The sequence below is a fragment of the Drosophila subobscura genome, chromosome A (assembly GCF_008121235.1).
Source record: "Drosophila subobscura isolate 14011-0131.10 chromosome A, UCBerk_Dsub_1.0, whole genome shotgun sequence".
Taxonomy (NCBI): Eukaryota; Metazoa; Arthropoda; class Insecta; order Diptera; family Drosophilidae; genus Drosophila; species Drosophila subobscura.
In genome coordinates this window covers 11,997,272-12,020,117 of record NC_048530.1, presented here as the reverse complement: position 1 = coordinate 12,020,117, position 22,846 = coordinate 11,997,272, and the positions used below count along the sequence as shown (strand labels likewise).

The following is a 22,846-nucleotide window of genomic DNA, read 5'->3' as shown; positions in this document are numbered from 1 at the left end:
TGCTGGAATCTCCCTGGTGTCGGCGGCGGCAGCACGTGACGCTCGAGTGTTGGGATAAGCATTTCCGCTCTTCAGACGTAACACGAAAAAAGCGACCTCTTCCCCACGCACCACTCCCAGTGACAAAGCGCCTGTCGTGTAGGGGGGATGGCGGTGTGTGGGGCGTGGGGTGTGGGCTACGGGTTGTGGGTAGGTAAATGAGGAAGCACAAAATGAAATTGTGACGCTCACGCTGTGGCACGCCCCCACGTGACGATGCTCTGGCAGTACTACTACGACGGGTACGGGTACGCCCACCTGCCATTCAAAAGTAATTTAGCGTTTAAAAAACATTTTTCTGCCTGACTTTTAAAAAAGTTGCGCGTAATGCGAGCTGCGTGTGTGTGTGTGTGTGTGTGTGTGTGTGCGCTCAACACTCACCTGCTTGACGCCGACACGTTCCGTAGTCGATGTCGATGTCGATGTCGTTGTCGCTGTCGTCGTCTGTCTGATCCACCTGATTGTATTATGGCCCCACCACCGCCATGCACAGACTCGCAAAATCGCTTCCAGCTACCGGGAACTTTTGTTTATTGACTCTGACGTTCCACCGACCGGCTACGTGCGGGGTTAGCTCAACTGACTCACTCCTCCCCTATAATGTGAGGGGGTTGACTACTGCGGTTAAGCAAAATCGCGCACAGATCAGAGACTTAGAGGGAACTTGGGAATGTTACTCGATGCTGGGATAAAGTATAGCACGAAATGTATAATGCTATTTGTACTAGTTAAATATGTGACGGAATGGCAGTTAGATAGCAGAATGGGTGACCGAGTTACACAATTCAATTGAAAAACGAGGAGTGCTGGAAAACTACACAACGATAACATGGTTCCATTACCATAATCGATTCAGTCAAGTGAAACTGGTATACCATTTAGTCTAAAGAGCAAGGCACATATTTCCCTTCTGATGCCATAAAATATTCATACAAATTATTACGCTCTTTATATGTATGTATGCCCGAGAGACCTTTTTTTGTGGGACAATCTCTTAAGCAAAGCCATTCCCAAGACATTAGCAGCATTTTTCGGGGTAATTATTTTCATAAGTTTTTAGGAACAACAACAGCAAAGAAAAACGAATAATTTCCTTGTGATTTTTATCCCTTTTCCGTCTGCGTCTCCGTCTCCGAATCCATCCCCCACTCCCCCGCCGAGTTAATTAAAAAAGTGTTTCCATTTGGCTTTGACCCTCAGCGGGCAGTGGACTCAAATGGTGCTACGGCTGCTGCTGCTGCTGCCACGGCGCGACATAAATCCCTTTGACACTCGATGGCATCTCCCACATTGGCCCCGATCCCAGAGCCCTCGCTCGTAATTGGTTTATGCCATTTACTTGGCTTGTTTACCCACAGCCAACATTTGCATAATGGGAATGAACCAGAACCAGAAACAGAAACAGAGCCCAGCACCAGCAGCAGCAGCAGCAGAAGGACCAGTACCAGGACGAGTACTACCCAGAAACGGGGAATCAAAAACAAGAAATGTGATTTATAATTTTTTTACTTTTTGTTTTTGCTTGCGGAGCATTTTAATTAGCCTGAGACCCAGCCAGGGCCCCGGAAAGGAGATCAGTGCTGGGGGCAGAAGCAGCGACAGCGACAGGGGCAGGGGCAGGGCAGAGCGTCGACCCATTGCCTAATTATGTGAGGGGAGGGGTGTAGGGGCGGTGGACAATGGCAGGATGCTGCTTGGTGGTTCCTGGGGTTTTTTGGTGTCATCAAGTCATTATTTAATATAAGTCCGCTTTGATAAATTATTTCCTGTTTTGATGGACGCTACGTGACGAAAGTTGTCAGACCAAGGAAGTGGCCAAAGAGGGCTGGGGACAATAAAGCGATGGATGGTAGGTGGGGAGGGCAAAGCGTTTTTGATTTGCGGACACGTTAAGGAGTTTACCATCCATTCATTTATCCATGCGGCAACCATTCACTGGCCCCTTCGCTGTGGGATTACTTGCGCTGTCGGTTAGTTCTCGCTGTGCGTTTATTTGCGGCAATTAATCAATTTGGCCAACGCGGTTTTTCTTGAATAAGTGATAAAGATTTATCACTTATCCCCAGACCATACCCACAGTCCTTAGTAGACATCTAAGGACCCCTCTTAAAGCGCATTTAATTCTACATAGAGAGGCAGATAGAGAGCGTGGATAGAGTTGAAAGCCGAGTGCCGACGGAGCACTCAACGTTCATTGAACCAAACATTTTGACTTTTGCGTCTGAACGCACATGAAAAGCTCTTGCAAAATGTACGAATTGAGTGCGCCAGAGCAGGGTGGGGGCATTGCATGGGCCATCGGTATTTATTTTTTGACTAAGAACCGACAAAACTGCTGTCGTACTTGTAATAAGCAGAGTCCCCATCGAATTCCGACATGCCCTAAGATCAAACATCAGAGAAACATCCGCAGAGAAACAGAGGAAAGTCGGAACAAGGAAACAGGGAATGAAGACATTTGAACAGTAGCAGAATATTATAGGCTGACGGATAGCATCTGTCGCTTTTGTGCCTTTTCCCCTACGACACTCTAATTCTATCCTCGTTTATATTTTGTTGGCAAAAGCCAAGCGACTCGCGGACAGTGTAAAGAGCATTCAAAGCTACAAGCGCTGAAATATTTCAACATAAATCTTTAAAGAATGTTAACGCCAGCAGCACGGGATATACATACAAACATAGTGCTGCCCTGTCCGCCCACTCTCTGTTCTCTGTTCTGGATGAATTTTTCGACCTTTTTTCCACCACACCACCCCATCACCCCATCACCCTGCCCCCTCGCCACCCTCACCCAAGCTGCAGCATGATGCAGCAGAGGGTCAATGCACCCGCCCCAGGGTCTGGCTGTACGAATGGGAGGAGAATGGAGATGGAGAGATGGAGCCAGTCAGACGACTCTGCTCGACGATGTTTACGTTTTGAGCCGCGGCATTTTCGGGGCTTGTCAACGCGCCGTCCTGGAGGAGGTCCTGCCAACTTATTACTGAACATTTCTGTGCCTCCAAAACTGAGGCCGCCACTGAAGCCCGAACATTTTCTTAGGTGCAAAGAGTTGCACTTTGCTGCTTGCTGTTGGAGTAGCAGCACCCCACGCCACCCTCTGTATGCAGTCGATGGGCTGGACTGCGTTTCAGGGTGATGCAGCAGCAGCAGCAGCAGCAGCCGGTGGGATGGGTGGATGGGTGTTCCAGTGGCTGGTTGCTTCGGTCGGGTGTGGTTGGATGGTCGGATTGTGGGCTCCCTCGGTTGGTTTGTTGCCGTGTTAAGTGAAGTGTAGGCGCAAAGGCGAAACACGCGAAACTTGTCGGTGCAATGTAATAAATTTCGAAAAACGTCCAAACCCTGGGCTATAACGAATGGCTTGCCCAATGCACATGGACAGCAGCAGAGCAGCACCACCAACTGATGGTGGCCCTGCCACTGCCACTGGCAGTGCACCCACAAACCACTCCATGCCAGGCCACGCCACGCCACGCCACTCCGCCATCTCCTGCCTTGTTAGGCCGCTGCAATAAGTCTTTTATGGCTTAGAGTTGGATGGTTGGATGGTTCCTTCACTGGAGCTCGACCTGGAGCAGCAAAAACTTTTATCATTAAAGTTGAAAGGTAAAATTCGACCATAAAAAAAAGCGAAAACAAAAACAATAGGGAACAAAACTTGAGAAACGTGACTCACGAAATCCGCTCACGTGACTTAGTCTATAAACTGGGCGGAAGTTTTTTACAAGAAAATATTCCCAGTGTCCATTCCCTCCACGGTGCCATGGGGTCACTTCTTTTTCACTTTGCCATTTTTCTACATCGTCTCTGCATATGTTTTATGCCCCTCGCTGCAGTTCAACAAATCTTTACGGGTTTTCTGCTGTAATACTTTGCTTCAGTATTGGTTATAGCTCTGTAAAACTTTGGTGTTTTTAATGGAGACGAAACGGGCAGAACTTAGTGCAAATTTGTCACGAAAGTGTAGGAAATATTCCCCCAAAAACATTGCTTAAAAAAAAGGCTTTCATCTCCCACAATCTATTCCGATTTATTTGTAATTCTCAAGACTGACAGACTTAGTTCAACTTTTGGCACTTTTGGTCTTTAAATCTTTAATTAAGCAACTTAGGTACTCAATTCCCTCAATCTGCCACCATCTAAAATCTCTTTCTTTGCTCCTTCAAATCCTTTTATTTGATTTACCCACAATTTAACACCCACCTAGCCAGCAATTTTAATCGCTCACACTTGCTCACCATTGAATATGAATACACTCAAATCTAAGCACCTCTTTTCTGTAAAACATTCAGGTAACTGAACTCTCGTTTACCCTTCACCCTTCACCCTCCACCCTCCTCTAACCTCATCATCAGTGCAGAGCCCAGGCACATCCACCCACCACATCACCCACTTTATTTCATTTCCTGCCATTTGCAAATTTTCCATTTCGGCTGAGCTTCAACTGCACATTTATTGATTTTGAATGCAATATTTTTGGCTTGAGGGGTCGCCAGGGGTCTGGATGAGATCGCTCTATGCAAAAATGTTTTGTGTGCTCTCTCGTGTTTTTGCTCTTTTTTTGGCAACTATTTGTTCTGTTGTTGGGCAATTTGTTAATTGTATTTCATATGCAAGCGTTGCATGCAAATATTCGCAGAAGAATGTGCCTGTGGAAGGGGCAATCGGGGGCCAGCCCATGGATGGAATCAGCGTACCAATAAATTGAAACATAAATGGAAATGAACTTAAATATGCATGGCATGTAAATACAGGAAGTCAATGCCTTCAAGGGTCCTCCGCACCCTCAGCAACACTCTCTCCTAGTGGGTACTCATCGTCCTTTATTCTATTAAATATTTTTGCATAGTTGCCAGCCTTGAGCCAGTTTTTCCCTTGTACTCGTATTGATTTCCCCCCTCTGCCAGCGACATTTTCTCCTTGTTATCATTAAACGGGAGTCCTCGTTGGAGAGCACGCAAATAAAGAACTTTAACTGGACTTTGAGCTGGTACAATTTTGAGGAAATCTTTTAGCACACATCTCTGGCAGTGCCTCCATTAGCTTGACATTCTGCTGGACCAGCTTAAAGCTTGGATTTTCATTTCGCAAATCTTTCCCATCGAAGCTCTCTTTACCAGAGCACCCTCTGCCTCTTTCCCTGTCTCTGCTTCTGCCCCCCTGGCTATGCAAATTCAAATTTCTCGTCAAAATATTACTTGCAAAGTAAACGCGTGTAACTCGGCACCGACTACAGCAGGCACCAGTTGGAGATGGCAGCATGGAGAAGAAAGAACTGAGAAGGGAGTCCCGAAGCCCACAAAATGGGAAAGGCGAAAGAAAAACCAAACAAAAGTACACAGAAAAGCTGAGTAGTAGAAGTAGAAGAAAGGCAACTCTGCAGGGGGAAAAAAACGATGCACGATGAAAATAAATGCCTGCTACACAGGTCGAATTTCTTGATACACTCTGGTAGATTCATTGCTCTGCTGCTCGTTGGATCTTTTTTTGTTAAATTTAAATTATTTATTTGCATGTGTAACGTGCATGTGTTTGATTCCACGGTTTTAAGTACGTTTTGGGGCATAGTCCCTCTGTTGATGGAATTTGGTTTATGCAACAATTTAAAAAGTGTTTAAGGTTCTATCCCATGAGCAGCATGACATATTCGTTCGATCTGGGGCATGGCAGGAATCTGGTTACCCTCTGCAAAGTGCATCAAAATATACGTACGAGTACAACTGCAAATATTTTCTTATGCTGCTTGTACGAAATGTAAGCATGCAAATACCCTAGTCTACAGACACACACACACACTTGTAGACACACACACCACTTAGACACTGATGCACGGACTGACATGCATAACTTTTCCCTGACAAAATGCGGCTGCAGTTGCAGACAAGAGAGAAAATAATGGAAAAGAAGGAGAAGCAGCAGCAGCAGCAGCATTGAAGGAGAGACAGTTGCGTGACGACGAGGGATGTTTGAATAGTAAGTTGTTCCAAAACTAACTCTAAATCAAACTCTCTATCGCTCTTCCACTGTCTTCCGCTCCCTTTGGGGCTCGTGGTGTTCGAAATTCGTTGACAGTTTTTGCAGCATACTTTTTGGGACTGCATTTCTGCTGCTAAAACTTTTCTGTACAGCCTCGCAGTTATTTATTCTTTATTTTATATTTCTCGCTTTGTGAAGAAATATTAATAACAAAAGAAGAATTTAAACTTTCAATGAAGAATTCGCCACTCTCTCCCCCTCCCTTCTCTTTCCACCATTCGACATGTGTGTGCCTGTGCAGAGTGTAGTCTGGCAAACAAATACAGAAATTGCTGCCTCTGTTTGTGCCCCGAACAAAACTCACTCGCACCGACAGGCAGACAGACGGACACATCTCACTTCTGCCAGTACAAAAAAGCATCAAAAGGAAAACCAAAACAGAGAGAGAGAGGCAGCAACATTAGCATAAATGCCTAGCGAAATGGATGAGGGGAAGTCATCATCTTTGCACTTTGTTCTTTGTATTATTTTACTGCAACATTTATGCAGAGTCAAAACTTGGTAATGCATCAGAAGTTTACACAGCAAAAGGTGATGGTCATCTCAATGAAAACATCGCCTAGTCCAGTCACAATCTCAAAACTTTGGAATAGTCTTTGAACTTGCGCATTTGTAATCGTATTATTTTCATACTCACGCACCATTAAAACTTTATTTTCCAATCAACATCTCACCATACTCGCAATTTACAAACTAAGCGCTGGGGTCTCCAATCAGAAAATCTTCCATTGATAAACGTCGAAGCATTGAACTTTCCAATGTGCTTCCTGCCTTTCCATCCGTCCCCCACCAACAGTTTGGCACTTTGTCCAGCGGTCAGTCCGTGCATCAAAGCGGTGGGCGTCACTCGACGACGGGTCATAGCAGTCATGAATATTGAATGGCCACGAATTGAATGAACGACACTACCTTGTGCTCTAATCCATCAAAGGCAAAAATAATTGGACATAGATGTCCAAACGATGACGGCGGCGGCCAAATTGGGCTCCGCTGTTGCGTTCCCATTATTTACGCTTCAATATTTAAATCTCACAAGTCTCCACCTCCTCCTGTTCGGGTTGTCTGTGTTGTGTGTCGCTTGTTTTTCGCCAATGAAACCCGAAAGGAGCAGGATAATTTCTGCAGGCCTGAGTGTCCTGACATATAGTTAACAGTTTCCCGGCCGCAGTTTTTTATTTTTTCAGTGGGCACAGTACGTACGGAGTATATTAAAATTGAGTTTTAAATAAGAGCTGTTCGTTCGCTTTTGAAAGAGAGAGGGAAGGAAGGCTTTTCCGATTTATCGCCCACGGGAAAAACATGTACACACATACGAGTATACATCCACAATGCGGTCTCTCTCTGTCTCTGTCTCTGTGTCTCTCTGTTTTTCGCACACAAAGAGGAGACTTAAGCTCTGGGCTCTGGCTGAATCGATCGATCCGGTAGCATTGCACATTTCATAATATCCTGCTGGGATTTTTAATATCGCAATGGCTTTCACTTGTTTACCGCTTTATGCAAATTTCATTGTGAGTCAGACACAAGCTGAGCTGCTTCTCGTGGCTTTCCCCCCTGTCGCTCGCCATCCTTCCCCCTTTGAGCACTTTGATTTGTGTGTGCCACACACATTCTGTCGATATACATGGTAGATATATAACTTCATACATGATTGTCTTTGGGAGTTGGCAATTTATTTACTCTTGTCCATTGCTCGTGTGTCCTTTGGCAATAAAATAAACATATGAAGAGAATTAAAATATTAAAACTCAACTTCAAGACTTCAAGGAGGAGTGTAGTGAAGTGTAGTAAAGTGAAGTGGCGGGAAGTGGAGTGTCGAGAGTGTGGGCATAAATCAATGGAATATGGAATATGTTTTGCCAGATATCTGCCATTTCAATGGCTGCTTTAGCTTGCAACATTTTCGCCTAAAGACATTGAACTCAACTCTTGTTGAGGCATACAAAGCTGTTCACTGCTTTACTCATACGCAGGAAGGGCGACAGCGGCTCTCACAATATTACGCATACGCACGGGCAGCAGTTTGCTTCAATTGCGCAGCCCACGGCTGAAGGGCGGGCAACAATGGAAATTAATTATACACCTATATGAATATTGAATAAACTCGTAATTTACCCGAGAGGCAGGGAAAAGACAGGGATCGAAACGCACGACGAGGTCATGGGTTCTTCAAGGGAACTGCACTGCACCGCAATGAATGCAATATGGAAAGCTAACAATTAAGGAAATTATCAAACAAAATTGAGTATGGAATGTTCGAGCACAAGTGCACAAGTGGGGCTCGACTGCTGGAAGGAAAATTACGGTAATACCTCTAAAATCCATTTGAATAATGCATAAAATTTCACTCTAAGAAACGAAATGATTACATCTATGGTATGTTTGTGCATATGCGAAGGAGTACGAGGTGGGGCAATCGATTATTTGATTGCTCAATCAATTAAAACCAATCGAAGACAGGACAGTTGTGAATGCGAGTGCTCCTCGAACTTCTAAGCTGGGAAATAAACAAGCCAAGGAATGTGCTGTGTCCTGCAAGATAATGGTTCGCAGAATGCCTGCTGTGGGGCGGAAGTTATTATATTACCAACCATACGAATAATTATGGGTTAAGTCGACTGTTGTTATTGATGGACAAACCAGGTATAACCTTCGCACGGAGTTGTTAGTGTGCGGATTGATTTTGATGAAATGTGCTAGAATTAATTAGACGTTTACTGGGATATTAAACAGCATTTCATTGGAATAATTATTTCTAAAACTAAAAACAGTTTTATATATTCGAAATGAAGTTGAAGGATCGTTTATGTGATAGTTATGCCTATCAATTATGTATGGTGCCCCGATTGCCAGTCAGCCTCTAATCGCTTTGCGAATCGGTCAATCAAATATGCGAAATTCATACGGCAAGCGATGGGGCTCCACCGCAGAGTCGCCCCCGCCATTCTCATCCCATCTTACTGTCGCTGGTTATTCACCATATAACTCGCCGCTTGCCACTCTCTCCGGTTTCCCATCATTGCCTGGGCCTGGCCCATCTTCTTTGGCCTGCACTTAAGTCCGAAGCCCACCCAAATTGGCCCATTCAGGTGCCCGCCCAGCACTCAAAAGCTTACCCAGGTGCAGCTCCACACACACACACACATAAACATACACAGTGATGTGTATACACATAGCTAAGGCCATGGATATACCTCCCAGCTACATATATAGAAGCCTCCATCAGATCCTGCTGCTCCTCTGGCGCTCCACCATCGCACTGGGAAAGTGTAATTAAATATCCATTTAGTGTACATAACGTTTCCTTTTGGCCAGGCCAACACACAGAGAGAGGCGGAGTGGGAGACGGGAGACTGCGGCTGAGCTGGGTAGACACATTACCAACTTTTCAAAAAAGAGAGAAAAAAGTAAAACCCTTAAGAAATAGACAGAGAGGCAGGGAGGCAGGGTGACAGCGGCCGAGGATGGGACAGAGTACGTACGTATGGCAAAAGAAAAGCTAGGAAAACACGAACCGCTTAGCCGGGTCTGAGGCAGAAGTTTAAAGAGCTGCTTATGTCTAAATTAATTTAAAAAGTTCGTTCACTTGAAAAATCGCGCTGGTGCACCATGGTGCTGGTCCCGCTTTGCTCTGCTCTGCTCCAGGGGAGGCACTGCTGCCATTTGAGAATCTGAGAGGCATCCTCTTGTCGTCCATTTGTGGCCGCTCGAGAGTTGCCCGCGGCGCGGGGGCATCCCAGCTCTCGATGGAGGAGAGCACGAGAAGCACGAGCTTCTGCTGGTGTCCCTGGTGTTCACTCGTTTATTAAAGATTATGCTTATAATGACGACGACAATGACGACGACAAGCAGGAGATGAGGAAGAAGAAATGGGCATTCCACCTCCGTAATTTCCCCCAATTTCCCCTCATTTCCCGCCCCGACATTTCGCTCCAGCTTCAGTCCATCTCCTGGATGATGATGATGCTGCTATTTTCCGACATCTTTCTTTTGCTTTTCTGCAAACATTTTTCTTTAGTCGCTGTCCACTGTCTGCTTATTCGCGCTGCTCTTTATTTTATTTCATTTTCATGCTCTCTCCACTCATTTTCCTTCTCCTTTTTTCCTTTTTATTCTCCTATTCCCCGCTTGGGGCTTGTTCTTAGTGCCAAGTTCTGGACTCTTCTGACAGAAGTCCACAGCGGGCCGGGACTCCCGGCTTTGGAACTTCTTTTGGGTTGAAGTGTGACATGATTTGTGTCGAGCAGTGCTCTACATCTCTACAGCTCTTCACCCTACCCCAATCTCTTCCACTTGTGGTGACCATGTCAGCTTAGCCCCCAGAGGGTTTTCCAGAGCGGGTACAGTGTAACGTGGCAATATTCTCCCTTCCTGAAAGTTCAGTTTTTAAGTGATCGGGGATCGGCGGGAAGGAGAAGAGAACTATGTGTGGGATAAATAAATGCAACTCGGGGAATACTTTCGGGCAGGTTAAGAATTACAAATAGTTCTTTGACAATTGTCCTTTTTGCTGTTTCCTTTTACCAACCCAAACTTTGTGGAGTCTCTCTACTCTTTTTACATTTTTACTTGCGCTTACTTTTCCACATCAGTGTACAGGGGACACAAATCTGATGTGACCCATATAGATGCACACATACGAGTATGTGGGTTAGAGTTTCTGCTGGGGCTCACAAGGATATAGGACATGGGGTCTTTGGCGACTCCCCGCCATTTGACAGAATTCGTGCCACTGTCGTTGCCGTTGCCGTTGCCGTTGCCGTCATCATCATCATTGTCAGCGTCAGAGTCGTCAGCGTCGACGGCGGCCAAATGACTTGTCCATTGTATGTTTTGGCACAAAACCTTTGCGGTGAGAGGTGGTGGCCGTATGCCATTGTGTGGCCCTGCAGGACCGCAGTCGCAGTCGCAGCCGCACCCGTACCCGTACCCGTACCCCTTCTACGGAACGGACCGTCCATTTGTTCTTCTCTCTGTTTCATTTCTATGTCATTTCCGTTGGCTTTCTTCCTCGCTGCTCCTCCCCATTGCCTGCTGCCCACTGCTGCCTCTGCTGCTGTTGGCATTTCACAGCTAATTTCAACGAGAAATTTTTGGATCGTGAGATTAGGGCGGTCGCCAGGGGGCTCTCTGGTACTGGAACGCTGCAGGGACTGCGGGTATGGAACTGGAACTGGGGCTGGATCTGGATCTGGGTCTTGCATGGGCATGGGGCTAGGCAGGACAACCATAAGTCATCCGACCGCTTGCCAGAGTGCGCTTATGCAAATTTGTGCCAGCTGACAAATGGGACAGCATTTGCACAAAGCCAAAGGAGACTGAGGAGTGAGGAGCACGCAGAGTGAGGATTTGAGGTGGGGTATTTCGGGAGCTGTTCCCGCTCCTGGTTCACGCTCTGGCGGGGGCGCTGGGGCGTGTCTATATAAATGTCATTTGCGTCTGTAGATGTGGATGTGGAGGAGGCAGGAGGCAGGAGGCAGTGGCCAGGAGGAGGCTTGCCGGCCGACCGGCCTCTCGCTTAGCCTGACATGATGATGATAAAGTGCACATTAAAAAATATTTGCAATTGCCTTTTTTCGTTGTTTTCTTGTGTCTTGCTTCTTGTTGTTTGTTTCTTTGTTGAACAGTTCGGTTGGTCGTCGGGCTGTTTCGTTGGAGTTTTCGCCACTTGGAATTATTTATGTGTCGAGTGCGTTGTGAATTTTTAAACTATGGCCAAAGGCATCCGAAGCTGCGCAAGGATAACTGACAACAGAAAAATAAGTAGTTGCAGATGCCTACATCTGCACCGCGAGAAAAAATGCCCTGAGAATCGAATAGTTACATTGAAAAACCCGTGGAAATTGTGAAAACATTAATATTAAAATGAACATATTTGATTTCAATCAATTTTAAGCTTATCATAAATATTTAATTTCATTATGTCTTGCATTTATTTTGCGAATATAACTAGCTACGATTTTTTCTTGGTACACAATCTGTACATAAACTCTGTATATACACAACTGGACATAACCAGCTGGTTACATTTTCTGAGAATTTAATTTTAATAAGACATACAACAAATAAAAATGAAACGAGAAGATTAAGGACTAGATATAATGCAACGTAAATGGAGGTGGCATTGAGAAACAGGCCCCACATTTAGTATCAATCAAAGCGAATAAGGGTCGCATTAGAAGAGGATAACGATGAAGCAACCCAAGGGAATGCAAAGTATCAGCAAGAATGCCACAGACGAAACAGAAGCCGACAATTAGTATCACTTTGGTGGGTAGAAAATCAATAAGAAACAAAACAAAAAAACCGAAAAAGTGACAGAGAAATCTGCAGCCGTTTGTGGCTGCTTCTTCGTGGTCTTCTGTTGGGTTTCCTGTTGGTGGGAAGGGGAAGCACTCAAACCAGAGCCTCAGATCGCTTAGCCCCGCTTTGTGGCAGCCTTCGGCCTCGTTCCTCGCTCCTCGTGGCCGCTGTGGGAGTGCGAGTATATAATCATTATTACACATTATTATATAATATAATGCCTGCCGCATATAATTCACACTTGCACGCAGACAGGCATAGCGACACAGCAACAGCACACACACGTGGCACGCCCCTGCCACAGCATCAGTCGCTGCCTCTTATCAACATGCTGCAAGCCGCACAAATGAAGTCTTCTCTTTTAATTTTTTTCTCCATCTCTTTCACTCTGCCCCGGACACGGACTCTCGTTCAGTCTCGCTTCTCTGTGGCCCACACACGCACATAAAATTATTTTCTTCATATAATAAGTGCAATAACTTTCATGTGTCGCATATTTGGAGCGAGAGTGTGCGTGAAACAGTACAAGAGCACAGGGAGGGACGACGAGTAAGAAGAGTCGAAGAGCGGGCAGCTCTAAGGAAAAGAGAAAGCTAAGCAGGAGGGTGAATAGTAGGGGAAAGCATCGTACATTGCCAGCACATTCCTCTGCGACAAATCAGGGAAAAAAGCGTGTCCACTTTCGGCACACAGCAGACAATGTGGAATGTTGCGTGAAGAGCTCACAGGATCTACTGTCTAACGATCGCAGTCGATCAGTTGAAGATTTTTTGATAGATCCAGATCATTCATTTATTAAAAAAGTAATTTTCAGTGTAAATTTGTTAACGTTTGAAGCAACCCTCTCTGGGTAGCTTTCCACACTTTATAAAACTCTGGCAATGTGCGTGCATGTCTGTGTGTCATGTGCAGCCTTAAGTGGTATTGAGTGCGGAGTGCGTTGTCCTCATTGGAAGCGCAGATCCGCAAATCCCGCAAAGAAAACACAAAATTCCCTTCAAAATGGGTGAACGAGTGTGGTGTCTCTAGAGCCATCAACTGGTTGGGAAATCCCTAAAGTTTGTCACATGAGAAGTGTCAGCAATAAGTGGGCAATCACTCGCTACCGCAGAGGCACAGGGTAACCAGCGCAACACTGCCACAACCACAAACTGGGACAAGGTAGGCAGCCAAGCACACAAGTGCAGCGGTCAAGAGGCGGTGCTGTTAGATTGGCAGGTTGTGAGCTCCAATTAACAGAAAACAATGACTAACAAACTGAACAAAAAAAAACTCCAGCTGCAGCAATTGAAAACCATAAGGAAAATTGCAAAATACACACGACAGGCGACCCAAACAAGAGTCTAATAAAGGACATGCATAACGCTCCCTTGGCAATGAGAAAGTATTCTGAAAGTACATCAAATATGCTAATGATGGGCCACCCCATTCCTTAACCGATGCATGGATACAATATAAGCGTCAGCTTGCGGTACGAGTACTTACCTGTAACCATTCACAGCCAGAGGACACAGTGCGTAACGGCATAAAGGACTATAGAGTACATCCGAATGCATACATATGTACATATGTATATATGTATGCTTACATGTGTATTTTCGTATACTTATATACTCTGGCCATTATTCGAAATGCATTTTGCGGTCGTTGCTTGTTCGTTCGTTCGTTGGATGGATGGATGGATGGATGGAAAATGGAAAACGGAATTATGCGCAATTATTTTGGCATTGGCATTTTCCAACCTCTGCGCTGACCTCTCCATCTGCAGCCCGAGCTCGAGTTGTTTCCATGCAATTTAAGCGGCTCAGCAGGGGGGCTGGGCTTTGGTGGGCTTTGGGGACAGCAACAGCAATTACAGGGCAACAAGAAGGCAATCTTGAAGGACTAGCCGCAACAAAAGACAAGCGACAAACGACAATATAAAGCACAAGAGTAAATTGTGGCAGGCCAATTAAGTGGGACCCCCCGCAAATGGACAGGCAGGACCAACCCTCCCTCTCGCTCTCCCTCTCCCTCTCCCGCTGTGTTGCCAACAACAGGAAGAGATTTGAATCGAATCGAATGCAATGAATACTCATTGATTGTTATTCATTCATTGGATTCAATCTCATCAACACCCATTGCCTCTTGCAGCTTCGGCAGAGAATTTCATAATTATGTTTGACAAATTTGTCGAAGCAAATGAAATTTTATGAGAATTTTCGATGAGCCAGATGGCAGGAGATGTCTTTGCAGCTTTGCATGGAAATTCGAAGGAAATGCAATTACTCATGTTTTGCAAATTCCCCGAAACTCATCTTAATTATTCTACAATTTCTATAATTCCAATGTGTGATATTCCTGTTTGAGTTTGAGTTTGCATGGTTTGTTGGCCACAGGATTGCCAATAAACTTGCCAGGGAAACATATGCGTATACCTAGCTTCTCTCAGTGTATTCCAACATCTTACTTAACCGACTCTCCCCATTTAATTGCGCTTATTACCCTGACAAGCCAAGGATAAAGAGCAGCGAAAGAAAAGCAAAGAAAATCAAATAAAAGAACACAGTAGCGATGTTGGGAAAAACTGAAATGAAAATTCCTATGGCTTTGTCTTCATTTTATATACAAAAAATAATTTCATGGCAATCTGCTTTCTCTGTCAACGATGTCAGTGGCATCCACACACTCTTGTGGCTGGGTTTCCTTATGATTGCATACTCTCGGGGCCTTGCAGCCCTCCGTTAACTGTTGCAGCAGCCACTGCAGCGCCTCCGACTGCGACTGTGCCTCAGTTGTCGCCGCATCGCCACTAGAGACACGAGACGTCAGAGTGAGGGAGCCCCTTCACTTATAGAGAGATTTTTGTCGAGTGCCGCAGTGAGTGAAAAGTTTTTTGCAAAGCGTTTGGTGATCATTCAAATGAAGAAATTGCCCAAAAGAAAATTATATTTCGACTGCCACGAACAGTTGGAACAGCTGGGATTTCCCCACCAATAAGACAGAGAATGAGCAGTCAGATCTGTCAGTCAACTCCAACATCTGCAATTACTTCTTGATGGAGTACAGAGGAAAGATTGAAGCGCCTAAACGCAATTCTCTCGCAACAAATTGGATTGCTGAGTATCAGGACCAGCTGCTGCGCGGACTGACGTTGCTGTTGCATTATACAGTGACAGACTTACTCCTATTAGCCATCTGTCTGTCTGTCTGCCAGAGAAGGCAAAATCATTTAGTTGAAATTCAAAACGTTTCTAAATTTGGTTCATATTTATACAGCGAGCTGCTAGTGTGCGGACACTGTGGACATAAATATAAATATATGTGTCAGAAGGTATCATAAATCAATGGACTCAATGGGTTGGTTAATGCGAGAAGATACAATAATGTGACATATAATACCCTCGTTCAATTCAGGGCTGGGGTAGGGGTTGCGGCACACAACACCCTTGACACACATATCTTGAGGGGAGTGTCAAAAAATGCCACCCACAAAAGTTGATACAAATATTCACCTGATGACATCTTTGCCTGCGATTCCTTTACGGGACTCTCACTGATTTCGATCTTTAAATGAAAACGTTTGCACTCGCTGGCGAGACCATTTCACTGCCTTTTCTCTACTTTTCTTTCTCAAATTAAATAAACTGGGCCGCAGTGCGTTGGAAAGTGGGAAAGATGGGGATTGCGGAAAAGGAAAAACACATTTATCTCGATTTTCACGCTGTCAGCGGCAACTCAAAAAGGCGACAGTTTGTAAAAGAAGCGAACAAACAAACAAAAAAGACGAAAAAACAGAAAAAAAGGTGCCAGGGACAAGCGAACCGCAAGGAGCAGAAAGGGACCGAGGCGCCCTGCAGAAAGTCAATTTCTAGATTTATTTTTTGCAATTTAACATTTCTGTTACGCCTGTCAACCGAGAAATAAAACAAAACAAAAACCCAAAGTGAAACAAAACAAAGTAACACCGCCGAAATATTTGCAGGCAAAAGTAACGAACAAGTCCTGAGGCATTCAACCCTCCAGAAATCGCTGAAGCTGGAGCTGGTACCCCAGACTCCTCCAGATTCAGACCAGACCAGACGCAGAAGGTGAATGCGGTTAAGAAAATAATAATAAATTAAAAGCTTGTGCGCCTCCAGCCGAAAGGTCAAATAATTTCAATAAGACAACAAAAAATAAGAGAGAGAGGGCGTCGCGACCGAAAACAAGACCTCTGCAAGCCGCCACGCCTTCCCTGGAAGTACACCGCCCCCATCTACTGGGGGCATAATGAAATGCCGAAAACAGAGCCACCAACAAGTTTAGGGAAAAGCGTAAATGTTTATGGACTTGGAGATGCCCTAAACAGTGGAACAAGCCAACAATAAAATAACTACAAAAGTGTACAGACAGTAGAAGTTTAGATGAGAGGCAGTAGAAGGCAAAGAGAAGGGCGGAGTAAGGACACACCACATTGATCAAGAAATAACATTGGTGGAACTGAATAATCGTCAATGGTTTCTTCGAATACTTACCTAAAAAGAATACACTCTAAGCTTTAGGCAGAAAAAAGGAACGCCGAAAGACAAGTTGAAAATACAAGTACTTAATGTTGCCGATGCCTTTTAAGTATTTTCAATTTCGTTTCTTCAGCAAGAAACATGGGTGGGTCTGTCCGTGCCGGCCTTCGTCGCAATTTGCTTTGTACTCGAATTTATTTTGGGCTCTGCCGGCCACTGGCGGGCAACTGGGCGGCGTGGCAAGTGGCACACCGAATGCTGAGCTTAAGTCAATATGCACAGTGTCCAAGGTCCGAGAGGCTGTGGAGATTTTGGTGAAAATTTGTGTATGTTGCTCTCGAAAGTAATCAGCAGGCAGTTAGCCTCCTCCGCCCACGGAGACGGAGACCCTCAGGCTCCTGTAGCCGCCTCGCTCTCTTTTTTTCATTAATAATAAATTAGGCGCACACCGGAAACGGAAATGCGAGTTGGCAGCCAGCCCAGAGCCCAGAGCCCAGACCAGAGCCAGACCAGAGCCAGCACAGCAAACTTTATTAGTTTTCGTTCTGGGAATATGCAACATTAGGAGGATTCCTTTTTTGCATTTTTCATGAATTAAATTCCTGAAATACTCCACCAGATTCTTTCAGCTGGATGATGGTGTTTTTTTCTGCTGTCTGTGTGCTCACATGGGAATCCAATTAAATGCGCTGCTAATCCACAGAAAAGCACAGAAAATCACAGAAAATCTCCCCAGCTGCTAGATGCTTGAGTCAATAGAGTAGTAAATGAAGTCTTGGTCTTTATCAGCCAACTGGCATCGCTTTCTCTGAACGATGCACACAGAGAAATGGGGGGGACACACATACACACTTGGAATTTCATACGCTGGTATACCATGAAGTAGAATTATTTTCTCTTGGTGTACAAATGGGAGTGAGCATTTTGCCTCGCAGTCCCTGGCTGTGCGTCTATCCGCGTCTTTGGTTAGTCAGAGCTTAAAAGCTTGGCTAATAAAAACTGGAATTATGCGTGAGTGTGTGCCGGAACAGGGATGGGGACGGGGATGGGGATGAGGATGAGGATGAGAATGGGAGATATGTAGATGGATCCGGAAATGAAATCGGAGCTGGAGCTCAAGCTAAAGCTGGAGCATCCTCCCTGTTGCTGGAGGCAATTAAACGATAAGCGTAATCTACGTTGTCAATTCACACAAAATGCGTAAAGTCGTCAGTCGAGGAGGATTTCAATTAGAGAACACAAAAATTCTACCCACGCCACTGTCCGCCCACACGCTTTCCACTATCTATCTATGTATAGTATGCATGTGTATTTGTGTGTGTGTGTGTGTGTGTTTGGCATGGCTGTGGCCTTTCCGCATATTTCATGAACACCACACACACACAAACGCACAAGTGGATGCCTGCGGTGGAGGTGGAGTGGGCTGCTGTGTGGACCCACTAAGTGCGGCCAATTAGCACAAAGGCAGAGGAAAGTGTTTCCGTTTAAAAGATGAGAAAGGCGAGCACCTCTCGAGTGACAATTTGCTTAACGTTTAAATTTAGATGCGAGGGCCAAGTCAAGTACTGGATGACCTCGACTGAGGATAGTTCCACATGTTATACCTCTGTACATATAAGAGCTTCTCTGTCTCTCTCTCTCTCTCTCTCTGTGAGGCTAGTTTGTGGATGTGACTGATGTAGCTTTTTAATTCGTTGCAGGGTTCTATCACGCAAACTAAAGCCACATCTTGTTGCGGACACCGTTAAGCAGTATATAAGTCGGGCCCAACGCACAACCAAAAAGGGTACCCAAGAGCAACAAAATAACATGGAGTTTTTACGCGGCGTCTATGCGTTTATGCAAGTGAGTAGATCATCGGTGAGTGTCAACTGTTTCCTTTTAACAACTGTACTAATCCATATGAACTTGCTCTATTTTTATACCGCCTTTGGTTCATTGAATGATTATACCATACCATACTCTACTCTACTACTACTCAACTCAACCTCAATTCAATCTCAATCTCGATCCCCAAACAAAATACAAATACAAATTGAGTTTAAATCGTAAAACCAATGCCAAAAAAAAAAAATTGCTTAAAAGCGAACAAAAAAATCGAATATGTTACTACTATTCTCTACTACATACCTATTACTACTACTACTACCACCACCACTTTTGTAAGCGTTACAAAGTATCGAGCAAAAATACCAGATAATACCAGATAAATACATGAAAATACCAGAAAATACCAAACATAAAGTAAAATAAATAAGTTAACGTCCAACATGTAAAATTACACTGTACTGCCCCAAAAAAAAACCATAGAGTACCAAGTATGTACATCCCATCATGAATGTCCAAAGCCACAAACCAATTCGTCGTGAAATCCATGTGAGAGAAACCATCACCGTCCAGCCGCCGTTTCCCCTGACAGCCTGTGGAGCCATAATCTCAATATCAAACTGAATCACAAGTAATCACAAATATTCATGAATATATCACCAATCAAAAAATAATAATGCAACAGGGCAACAGCTGAACAAACGAAAACACTCTCCACACTGTAATGGTGGCAGTGGACAGCTGCAAATGTCCCTTCCGAGCTAGCCTCATCCGTACGAGCGCCCCCAACAAAAAAAAATAAGCCATTCCATTCTTTTTTGCCCCCCATGTTTTTTCTGTTTAAGTTTAGAGGCCATGACTTTTCAACCATTGCCACATCCCATAACCGAAAGCCATTGATGATAATAATACCAACAAGGAATGAAAAACAAAAATTACGAAAGTAATATGAATAATACACAATAATAATAATAATAATAATATACTTACCGTGAGACTTAACATTCTGAACGAACATTTTCAAAAGATCACAGAACAAAAGGAAACAAACAAATGAACATTCACATAAATTGCAAAAAAAAACACAAAATAAAAAAAGAGTACGGGAAAAAAGAATGAAATTAATATGCAAAACATTCATCAAGTAGGATTTTGAGCATGCAAATAACAACAGACAAAAAGAAAAAAAACAAAGCGAGACAAAAAAAACCCCTTATAAAAGATGCGAAGCGAAAGGAAAGCCCACAAAGGACAATCTTAAGAAAATGATGGCCAAGAACAAAGCATCTATCTCTCTCGTTGCCCCTCTCTCGCCCTCTCTCACTCTCAATATCACTCTCGCTGCGGCCGGGTTTAAGGCTGAGCTGTACAGGGCAGAGAGTTGGTAGCGCTGACCATCACAGACCCATTTCTTGCCCATTGTCCATTATAACCATTGTCCAGCCATCCGCCATACCCATCTCTCTCTTTCTCTATCTCTCTCTCTCTCTCTCGCTCTGAGTTCTCCTATATCTTTCTCCCAACAGAACATACAGATAAACACACACACAATACGCGTCTTTCTCTGGCTCACAAACATACCATACACACCAGACACATACCAGACACACACAAAAACACAAAAAGGCAACCAAAGTCTCTGTCGCTCTCCCTGTCTTACTTACTATCTCTCTCTGTCTCTTTTTGTCTATGTTCAGTTTGATTTTTGATTGTAATTGGCTGTGTAATTGATTGATTGATATTGATATGCTTAGCTAAAATCTACAACTATAATTATATCTATAGCTGTATCTATATCTATGTCTCTATGTCTGTGTCTGTTCTCGCTGTTTGTGTGTATTGAAAAATTTGTTGGCAAGAAAAATTTTGTACGATTTTTACCGTTTTATAAGTTTAGCTCTATAACTCCTTGTTTTCTGTGTACGCGTGTCAAATAGGCTTATGATTTCCCCACACACAAGGCACACACTCAGAAACACATCCCTAACCGAAGATAAGTCTCTCCCGTGTCCAAGACCCAGTCCTTGCCCCTGCCCCTGGCCGTAATCGTTCTTTAACCATTTAGTATTTACCTTTCTCTGTCTAAGAAGGGTAAAATATAATTAAAAACCAATGCTTTATTCTCTACATATATATATCAACTGAAAAACACAATCGAATCCAATAAACAAAAATCGAATCGAAACCGAACCCGATACCTCAATAAAGGTTGACTACAGCAACAGCAGCAGCAGCAACGTAAGCGGAAACGGAGAAGCCAGCGGCTTCAGCGGTTATGAGGCAAGCCTGACAACCCTGCCCAGCAGCGACGAGCCGGCGACGATCTCACCCAGAAGATCAACGAGAACAGCGAACAGCGCAATCAGGACAATAAGGAAGACCGAGAAAACAACGGCAACAGCGGTCTCAACAACAACGGCCGAGGAGGCTGCCGCCACATGGCCTGGCCAAGCGTCCACGCAGCAGACCGAATCCAAGACCAGAAGTCCTGGTCAGAAGCATCAACAGAGCCAGAGTCAGAGTCGCCAGGTCGTCCAGACAGCAGCATCAGCAGCAACAGGAACTGTAGACAGTTGAGAGTGCGGCAAAAATGTGGGCCATCAATGCCAGCGGTAATCAAGCGAGAACTATGTCGGGAAGAACAATATGAATAGCGAACGAACACGAATGAATGAATAATGCTAACGTATGTGATAACTCGTATGTATATATAGCCACGTATATCCATGTATAACAATTATTTACATATGAACTTGCAAGCAGAAAACCAAAAACAAAAAAACAAACCAAAATCAAATCAAATAACATCGTAATCAATATCAAACGATACTTCGTGACACAATAAAGATAACGATAACGATGAAGATATCGATAATTTAGCACTCTAAAATAACGAAAACAAAAAACAAAAAGCAAAAACTCACATAAAGTAAAATCAAAGAAAACAGGGCAACTATCAATAGGTGGCCTTAGATTGTGTGACTGAGATTTAGGATTGAAATCAAAATCGATCAAACGATAAGTCAATAAAACCGATAACCGGATAACCAGATAACCGATAAGCAATAATCGAGCAACGATCAACGATAGAACGTGCAATCAAATTATATCTAAACAAGAAAATAATCGATAAATCGATACCAGAAACCAGAAACGAACTGCAACGAGAAGGCCTTCCAAGCCAGAATCGAGAACTACTGCTCCACAACTGCTCTGCACCCCCGAAGGGTTGGTGGTGCGTGTGTGTGTGTGTGTGGTGTGCCCACGCGGGGGCGCCCATCCCCCCACCCCGCTAACGCAAAGTGATAGAAAATGGTAATTACAAAACAAGCAATTCTAGTTAATTTACCACTAAAGCTAACCCCACAAAAACCTCACACCCCCAACTCTCAACCTCTTTACCCCTCCACCTAAAAACGAAACGAAGCCCCATAATCAACTTCAGCTCAGTCTCGCTTCCTCCCCCCACCACATTGATCTGTTTATATGAAGGTTGCCCAGGCCAACCAGAAAAAGAAGGGTCTCTCGAATGTCCCACCCGATACCTCTCTCTCTCTCTCTCTCTCTCTCTACCACTGTCTATCTCTCTCTATCTGTCTATTACACTTTGTTTTACACACCTGATCTATGAGTTGTTTTTGCCTTATAAATATTGCATATACGTATTGTAGATTATAATTAGATCAAATTACGCTTATTTATTCATAATTTTTGGTTTACCTTACGAGTCCCCCATTCCCACTAGCTGCACGGGACGCCATCTGGCGGCCTATACCCTTTGGTTATTATCATTCACTTTGCTTTGGCTTTTTGTCGAGTTTCGATTCAATCTGTCTCTCCTCTCTTTATCTTCTCTCTCTTGTTCAGTGATTTTGTTTGATTGCGTTTAACTCGAGTTGAGCCCACGATATACAGGAAACTGAACCATTCAACTGAAAAACTGTACAAAAACATAATAGAACAGAACAGGGGATGCAAATTCAATAATCGACTATCGATATATTATCAAAAGTGCAGCCGTAACGTACCGCGTAGGACATCAGCTAATGCCACCATGAAACGTAACCCAACGACAACAGATTGCTCGCCTGCTACCACAAAATATGCTGTCAACGTCAGCGATTTTAAAGAAAACCGCAAAAGCGAACCGCGCTAATATA

At 44.3% G+C, this 22,846-nt stretch overlaps 1 protein-coding gene across 4 annotated transcripts in view; it reads left to right on the top strand.

Moving 5' to 3' along the window:
* The window catches only part of LOC117903800 (innexin shaking-B), a 56,603-nt gene that overhangs the window by 5,461 nt on the left and 28,296 nt on the right, over positions 1–22,846 (top strand). For 2 of the 4 annotated variants that reach the window (XM_034816232.1, XM_034816231.1), the window contains exon 2: positions 18,560–18,719. In XM_034816232.1, coding sequence (XP_034672123.1) covers positions 18,669–18,719 — 51 coding nt within the window. In that variant the 5' untranslated portion in view covers positions 18,560–18,668. Of the gene's footprint in view, positions 1–18,559; positions 18,720–20,894; positions 22,002–22,846 lie in introns of those variants that run through there. The other 2 variants (XM_034816236.1, XM_034816234.1) reach the window with 2 other exon arrangements.